The 8992-nt window shown below is 37.6% G+C and overlaps 1 protein-coding gene across 1 annotated transcript in view; it reads left to right on the plus strand.

Annotated features, from left to right (window-relative positions):
- DNA2 (DNA replication helicase/nuclease 2) overlaps nt 1–8992 on the plus strand; it is a 69659-nt gene that overhangs the window by 59345 nt on the left and 1322 nt on the right. Inside the window, exons 15-19 of the mRNA XM_007940684.2 lie at nt 2232–2425; nt 2517–2606; nt 2687–2891; nt 6499–6588; nt 8070–8252. Coding sequence (XP_007938875.1) covers nt 2232–2425; nt 2517–2606; nt 2687–2891; nt 6499–6588; nt 8070–8252 — 762 coding nt within the window. The remainder of the gene's footprint in view (nt 1–2231; nt 2426–2516; nt 2607–2686; nt 2892–6498; nt 6589–8069; nt 8253–8992) is intronic.

Raw genomic sequence — 8992 nt, forward strand, 5'->3', positions numbered from 1 at the left:
TAAATTTTGGTCAATGACATGAGACAAAGTATATGTGAACTGCTGTATGAAAAGTGAATTTACTCTGTAAATCTTCACCCAAATCAAAATAAAATTAAAACAAAAAAAAATAATAATTGCCTTTTGTGATTGACTAACTTCTCTCAGCATAATGGGCACTAAGTTCATCCCTGTTACAAGATGTTTCACAGATTCTTCAATGCCCTTTAATGTTGTGTAGTAGTATTCTGTTGTGTGTATGTACCATAGTTTGTCGATCCATTCCTCCATTGATGGGCATTTAGGTTGTTTCCATCTTTTTGCTATTGTGAATAGTGTGATGAACATGGGGGTGCATATATCTGTGTCATGGTTCTTATTTCTCTAGGATATATACCTAGCAGTGGGATCATTGAATCATATATTTTTATTTCCAGCTTTTTAAGGAAGCACCATACCATTTTCCACAGTAGTTGGTCCATTTTACAGTCCCACCAGCAGTATATGAGGGTTCTAGTCTCTCCATACCCTCATCAGCAATTGTTATTTTCTGTTTATTTGACTTTGCTATTAGTGCTGGGGTGAGATGATATCTCAGTGTTGTTTTGCTTTCACCCCTCTAATGGCTAATGATCGTTAGCATGTTTTCATATGTTTGTTAGCTGCCTGAATGCCTTCTTTTTTTAAATTATGGTGGAAAAATAGGATTCTCTAGAGAGGGCTGTTGGTAGGGGCTGGGTAGAAGGGTCTACATTCAAGGCTTACCCCTCTTCTTCATCTGTACCTTCTTCTTGGCCCCACTCTAAAGGAGGCTGGGGTTCCCATTGGCCAAGGACGGCCTTGCCTTCTTCCACAAGGTGGGTTGTGGTGACTTGTCTGAGACCTTCTTCTGATGCTTTTTACCAGCAGACTCTGTGCAAGTAGCTCCATTCATCTGGAATAGCTTCTGATGTTTCCTTTGAAGTTTTGGGGTCTTTGCAGGGGTGCTGGGGTTTGCAGTGGCAGCTGAATGTCTTTGGTGAAGTGTTGGTTTATGGCCTTTGCCCATTTTTTAGTTGGATTGTCTGTCAAGTTGTTGAAATTTTCTATAAATTTTAGAGATTAGCCCCTTGTCCAATATGTCATTGCCAAAAATTTTTTACCAGTCTTTTGTGTTCTTTTTACTCTTCTGGTGAAATCTTTTGATGCACATAAGTGTCTAATTTTTAGGAAATCTCAGTCATCTATTTGACTTCTAGTGTTTGTGTGTTTTTAGTTATATTCAATAGTGTACTTATGCCCTGAATTTGCCCCTTAGTTTGTCCTTATTTTTTCTTTGATGGTCTGTGGTTTTAGGTTTTATGTTCAGGTCTTTGATCCAAATACTGGGAACAGATTTTCTTTTCTTAAAATAATCACCTAAAGTAAAATAGATGTAATAGGCTGTTCCTTCAATTCCAGTATTACACCTTTATCTAATACTAATATATGTTTGGTTATCTTTTATACCAATTATTGATAAATTTTTAAGTAGTTGAAATGTATGTCGAGTTGACTTTTTTAAAATTAAACTTTAAGATAACTATAGGTTCTCATGTAGTTGTAAGACATATTACAGAGTAGCATCTTGCAAAAGTATAGTATAACTTTGTTTTTCAACCTATCTGGAAATTTTCCCTTCACTCCCCTCCCATCCCTAGTAACCAACAAAGAAAGTTTCCATCTATGTAAAAACTAGTCCCTTTTCTTTTTTTTTTAATTGTGATTTGGTTGACAGTTTACAGAGCAAATTCACTTTTGGTACAGCGGCTCACATACACTTTGTCTCATGACATTGACTGAAATTTCCCACAATGCAGCAGCTCCCCTTCTGTTTCCTCCCCATAGTTACCTTCCCTGTGTTCTTCCCTCCATGTCCTCCTGCCCCCCGAGCTGTCTCCCTGTGCATACACAAGGCTGTACATGTTTATGGAAGCAGACTGTTGCATCTTTCTCCCACAGAGCAGCTGGTGGGTTTGAACAGCTGACCTTTTGGTTCACAGGTGGGTGCTCAGCCACTTTGCCACCAGGGCTTCTTAATTGTTAGTAAAGAAAAAAAAATTATTTTAGAAATATTTTCATGCTGTAAACATTTCACAATTAAAATAGTGTTAGGGGATTCCTATTATGGTACAAAAAATTTTTTTGATCTTTTAATGTAAAAAATGGGAAAAACAAATTGTATATCTTTTACATACTGAGTAACAGTTCTATTTTTTAAAATTCGTTTTTAGCTTATAGTTGCAACAACATGTATGGGAATAAACCATCCAATTTTTTCCCGTAAAATTTTTGATTTTTGTATTGTGGATGAAGCCTCTCAAATTAGCCAACCAATTTGCCTGGGGCCCCTCTTTTTTTCACGGAGATTTGTGTTGGTGGGGGATCATCAACAGCTTCCTCCCCTGGTGCTGAACCGTGAAGCAAGGTAAGCAGATATTCAAGTTTCCATTTTAAATTGGAGTCTTTTCAAAGCACAGTTTCAGTATACTGACAAGCTTGTGTTTGACTTTTGACAGAGCTCTTGGCATGAGTGAAAGCTTATTTAAGAGGCTGGAACAGAATAAGAATGCTGTTGTACAATTAACTGTACAGTACAGAATGAACAGGTATTTATAACTGTTAGCTGTAAGTGAATTTCATGTTCGTTTTATCTACAAAACTAAAACTATTTTTGTAATTCCCTTAGTAAAATTATGTCCTTAAGTAATAAGCTGATATATGAGGGAAAGCTGGAGTGTGGATCAGATAAAGTGGCCAATGCAGTGATAAATCTACCTAACTTTAAAAATGTGAAGTTGGAGCTGGAATTTTTTGCCGATTATTCTGAAAATCCTTGGCTGAATGGAGTATTTGAACCAAACAATCCTGTTTGTTTTCTTAATACGAACAAGGTAAAAAGCAGGCTTTTTTCTTTATTTTTTTCTCCTTTTGTCCTATTATTTAAATTTCTCAGTTTGCCGTAGTGTATGCTCTACTAGAGCTTATCAGTTAAAACCTAAAACTAGTGTACTTCTATGTCAGCACAGAAGGAATCTTTTCCTGCAGACTTTGTGTCTTTTGGGAGGTTTATTCTGGGAACTGATAGACATCAGCATTGACTTAAAAACTTTTGTCTTTACATATTATTTTACTGATGTTGAGAATATAACAGAAAAGCATACACTGGTTCAACTGTTTCTACAACCGTTTCCACTTTGACTTGTGCAATCATTCTCACCCTCCTTTTCTGAGCTGTGCTTCCCTCATTAACTTAAACTCACTGCCCCTTAAAGTTCCTGACTTTTGAGTTGCTATTGCCAATTTGATCCCATGTAGATAGTTCTTTTATTATTATCATTATTATTTTAAATTTTTATTGTGATTTGGGTGAAAGTTTACAGAGCAAATTCACTTTCCATACAGCAGCTCACAAAAAACTCCCACTTCATCCCCATAGTTAACTCTTTCCTGTGTCTTTCCCTCCCATGCACTCCTACCCCCTTGAGCTGTCTCCATGTGCATACACAGCCCTTCTATTTCCCCTGATTGATCTCTTCAAGGAGTATGTCTACCTAATGTAAATGTTCAGCTTATATGCCTGTTCTGGTTACCTAGTGCCGCTCTGACATGAATATACCACAAATGGGATGGCCTTTACAAACAGGAGTTTATTCTCTTACCGTTCGAGAGACTAGAAGTCCGAGTTCAAAGTGCCAGGCTCTAGGGGCTGTGTGAAAGCCCCTCGACCTTGGGCTTCAGCTTTGCCTCTTCCTCCCAGCCCACTGAAGCTAGAGGCATCTCTTAACTCACATAGCTACTGCCTGCTGAGGCTAACAAGCTCAAGGTTGACAAATAAAATGGCACAGTCCAAACCACATGGCAGGCCATTAATTCAAATCCATTGAAAGTCCCAAGGTTGGCAGAGCATGACAGGCTGCTGAAAAACGACATGGCTATATGCAGGGTTCAAGCATGCCATAAGCTAGAGGCCATGTCCAAAGCTGTTTCTTATATACAGGAAGCAGACCACATACCCAATGGCAGCTACTCAGCTGCTCCCAATAGATTCCACCATGGAGTGGATCAGCAGTCTCATCATAGGGAATACTATATCCAGCTGCCCAGCCACTCAACTAGGCCTACCCAAGTTGACACACAATTAACCACCACATCTGTCTTTTGTTTGGCTGGAAGTTACAGGAGAGGGTTCAATTCCAGACCTGAAGGACAGCTAGGCGCCATAGTCTCAGTGGTTCCATCAGGCTCTATCAGATCAGCAAACCTGGTCCCTTTTTTTTCCCCAAATGATTTTGAGTTTTGTCCTACATTGTTTTCCCACTTTATTCAGGATCTCCTACATAGATCCTCGTCTGAGTGGTTGACAGTGGTATCCGGGCATCCTCTAGTTCTTCTGGTCTTATAATCATACAGGCTGAGAATCGCATGGTATACCAGTCCCTTTGACTAATTGTTTCCATGCATCTTTGGTTTTCTTCATTCTTATTTTCTCTGGTGAGGAGAGACCTATTGATTACAAGCTTTTAAGATCCCAGTCACTACTTGCCAAAGTAGGATGTGGAACACTGTTTTACTGTAGTATGTTATGCCAATTGAGCTTGATGTTCCATGGGAGTGTGGTCCCAAGCTCACAGGTCCAACTACTCGCTCCCTCTGGGTAGCTGGCTATGGCCAAGAAGTGACTACATCCTTGTCCCATGTCAGCTCCACTATGTACCTGTGAATTCTTATAGAACATACAAATAGACTTATAGAAACATTGTCTGTCAACTGTATACATGGTCTTGGGCACACTCCCCCCTGCTTAGCATAGATAGTTCTTAAAAGAGCATAATGCTCAAGGCAGACCTTTTTTACTAGTTAAGCTAAACTACTATTTTGTTTTTAAAAGACTTCAGGGGGTAATTTTGTTTTAAAGTTTAAAGATTATTTCATGGCAGAAATTTCAGGGGTTTATCCACCCTCCATGGCTCCAGAAAATCTAGAGTCTATGAGAATTTTAAATTCTGTTTTGAATTTCCCCCCTTTTGATCAGAATTCTTCTATGGAATCTTTGATCAAAATGTTGAGTAATGGTAACCGGACACCATCCAGTTCCTCAGCATTGACTTTTGAAGATGGAAAGGTAGAAAATGAATTCAGGGGTATAATTAACCAAAGGATAGATTACAGGTGGGCAGAAGTTACAATAAATTGATGTCATTTTGAAGACTTATGTACAAATCTGTTGTTAGATGAAAGTCTTCACAAGCACTTTCAATGATCTGATTTATTTCTAGGAACTGAGAAAGAAGTTTTGACCCTATATTCCTACACTTTCATATAGTGTTTCCGTGCATTAATTTGAAGTCTTTTACATAAGTTCAAATAAAAATAAAGTGACTGATAGATTACTCTAAAATAATTGTGTCCTTTATTATTTGTGTCCCTGGGTGGTGCAAAGGGTTAAAACTCTTGGCTGCTAACCCAAAGGTTGGTACCTCAGTAGAAAGGCGTAATGATCTACTTCCAAAAAATCAGCCATTGAAAATCCTGTGGAACACAGTTCTGCCCTGACACACATGTGTTATACCATGAGTTGGAGTTAACCAGATAGCAACTGGTAGTGGTGGTTGTTATTAAGAATAGTGAAGCCTGCTGCTTGTTAAAAATGGGACCTCATATGTACTTTCATGGAGTTTTCATTCTCTTGAATATTGCCCTTAGCCTTTCAGGTTCAAGAATTTGATTTTATCTTAACATCTAAGGGCTGGTGTGCTTTGGGAAATTTATTCACATAAACTAACCTCACAAATGTTTGCCCTTAGAAACCATAGTTGCAATTTATTAATTATAATTTACAATTATTTACCTTACAAATGATTGTTCAGATTTTTTTTTTAACTTGAGATGAAGTCTACTTAGGATAAAATTAATCATTTTAAAGTATCCAGCCCACTCAGTGCACAGATTCTTTTATTTTTTGATACTTAGATTTCTTCTTTCTTAGCATGGAGTTTCCAAATGAGTTAATTTGAGAGTAAACATAGGGTTGCTTAGGGATAATATGGAAGCAAACTAATCCTTGCAGAGTTTTACCAGGTTTGGTACAAAAGGCAGCAAGAAAAGATCACAGATATTGGAGCCAGATCTCTACTCTTCACTTCATGATTTATTGTGCGGTCCTTGGGCAAGCTAGTTATCTTTTCTGGCCTTTGACTCTTGTATCATGAATGATGATAACGTATGTGACGCACTTGGTCCAATGTGTGGTCAGCTTTCATAGAGATATTAGTCTAAACCATTGCATGTTTAAGATGGGTTCCCTCTGCCTGGGTTTCTGAAAGTAAGTAATATTACTAATTTTTGTTGAATTCTTTTAAGTTCAACTTCTAAGATGAAGATATTTTCTATCTGTGCCTAAATCCAGTAGGATAGTCCCTGTGGCTACCTGAGCAGTTATAATGCCCTTAACTTTAGAGATTGTTTTATAAACAGGATGCATTTCCCCCGCTTATTTAGGTTCCAGCACCAGAACAAGTTGAAAAAGGTGGTGTGAGCAATATAATAGAAGCCAAACTCACAGTTTTCCTGACCTCACTTTTTATTAAGGTAATTTGGAATGTACTCTGTTTTGAGGAGTAATGAGTATAAAGGAATAATAATATAAAGGTACAGAGTTACATAGACAGAGTTATAAAGATCTTAAGCTTTGGTATTAAGCCTTGTTTATTAAGATAAGGAGAATGAAGCTTGATTGGTTTATTTTGAGAACAGTTATCTAAGATGTGTGATTTTTTTATAATGATGTTTTCAGTTTCCATTCAGGATAACTTGTAAATGTCAGATAATTCCAGTTGTGTCAGTGTCATGGATTGGGAACATTTTTACACAGGGATAACCAAAACCAAACTCACTGCTGTGGAGTCGATTCGACTCATAGTGACCCCTCCTTGGGTAGCAGAAAGTAAAATGTATTTTTTATACTGTATTTTATGTGGCAGCACTGTTTAGTAGCATGCAAATATGCTGTCACGAACCTTATGTCAAGGGAGCATTGTTTGAAGGAATTATTAAATCATGGGAAATATGGACTTAGATTTAGAGCAAATCGAATAGTTGTATTTCTTCCTTGAGAAAACATCTGCTATAAACATTAATTGAGCACATAATGTAAATATTTGCTTTAATAGATTTGTTGTTGTTTTTGTTATGTGCCATCAAGTCGGACCCGACCCATAGCAACCCCTCCTTGGGTTTCCAAGGCGGTATCATTACGGAAGTAGATTGCCCAACCTTCCTTCCGAGGAGTGGCTGGTGGGTTTGAACCGCCAGCCTTCTGGTTAGCAGTTAAATGCCTTAGGCACTATGCTACCAGAGCTCCTTTTAATAGATTTAGTGAAGCCTAAATACCGTAAAAAGGAGCTCTGGTGGTATAGTGGGAAAGGGATTTGGCTGCTATCCAGGAGGTCGGTGGTTAGAAACCATCAGTTACTCTGCAGAAGAAAGATTTGGCATTCTGCTTCTGTAAAAATTTATAGTTTTTTGGGGAAAAAAAAAAAAAGGGACAAAGTTTGCTTGTCTGATAGAGCCTGGTGGAACCACTGAGACTATGGCCCCTAGCTGCCCTTCAGGTCTGGAGTTGAACCCACACACCTGTGGCTTCCAGCCAAATAAAAGACAGGCATATGAGCTGAACATTTACACTAGGTAGATACACCCCTTGGAGAGGACAATCATGGGTGAAAGAAGATCTGCTTATGCACAGGGAGACAGCTCAGGGGCAGGAGTGCATGGAGGGAAGGACACCGGGAAGAGGTAACTATTGGGAAGAAGTGGGAGGGGAGCTATTGCATTGTGGTAAATTGTAGTCAATGTCGTGAGACAAAGTGTTTGTGAACTGCTGTATGGAAAGTGAATTTGCTCTATAAACTTTCACCGAAATCACAATTAAAAAAAAAAAAATTACAGTTTTGGAAAACCAGTGGGAATTGCTGATTCAGAATCAACTCAATGGCAATGAGTTTGGTATTTTGGTTTTAAATACAGTAAGTCAAGATTTTTTGTTTTAAATTGTGTCCTTTTTTGTTTAGGCTGGATGCAGTCCATCTGATATTGGTATCATTGCACCATACAGACAGCAGTTAAAGATAATCAACGATTTCTTGACATATTCTTCCATTGAGAGAGTCGAAGTTAATACAGTAGATAAATATCAAGGAAGAGACAAAAGTATCATCCTAGTATCTTTTGTTAGAAGTAATAAGGATGGAAATGTGAGTTAATTATATTTGTTGCTGATCTGTTGGGACATTTTAAACATTGTTTTCTATAAAATTTTAGATAACTCCAGGCCTGTTTTGTTTTGCATTTTGACCTCTCCTTGATTATTTTTCTTGACTATGTAATACCTTCTTTTCGTTTTAAAAATATATGCAGATATAGAGTAAAACATCTCCCTCCTACTCTGCCCCTTATCTACTCAGTTCCTACCACTTCCTTACAGATAATCACATTTTTTTGTTTATTTTTTTTTAACATTCTAGAGTTTCTTTATGCATAAATAAGCAAATATGAATGTATATCCATCTCTCCCCTCCTTACACAGAAAGTAACATACATTTATATATACATATATTTGCATGGTCTGATCTTGTTTTTTCCCCTTAATAAAATACCTTGGAGACTATTCCATGTCAATACACAGAGAGAGATTTCATGCTGTTCTTAAAATTGCATTGTTTTCCATTGCATGGATATGTCATAATATATTTAGCCACTCCCCTTAGTCTTTTAGTATTATAATTATTTATTACTATTACAAACAGTGCATGAGTTTTATTACTATTACATGAGTTGAAATAGCTCTATTTATTGTGTATATTTAATAATTTTAAATTATGGTTAGGATATCACATGTTGTTATGTGCCGTCGAGTCGGCCCTGACTCATAGCGACCCCTCCTTGGGTTTCCGAGGCAGTATCACTACGGAAGTAGATTGCCCCATCTTCCTTC

This window comes from Orycteropus afer, unplaced genomic scaffold (assembly GCF_000298275.1).
Source record: "Orycteropus afer afer isolate SDZICR_OR568_19922 unplaced genomic scaffold, OryAfe1.0 scaffold00070, whole genome shotgun sequence".
Taxonomy (NCBI): domain Eukaryota; kingdom Metazoa; phylum Chordata; class Mammalia; order Tubulidentata; family Orycteropodidae; genus Orycteropus; species Orycteropus afer.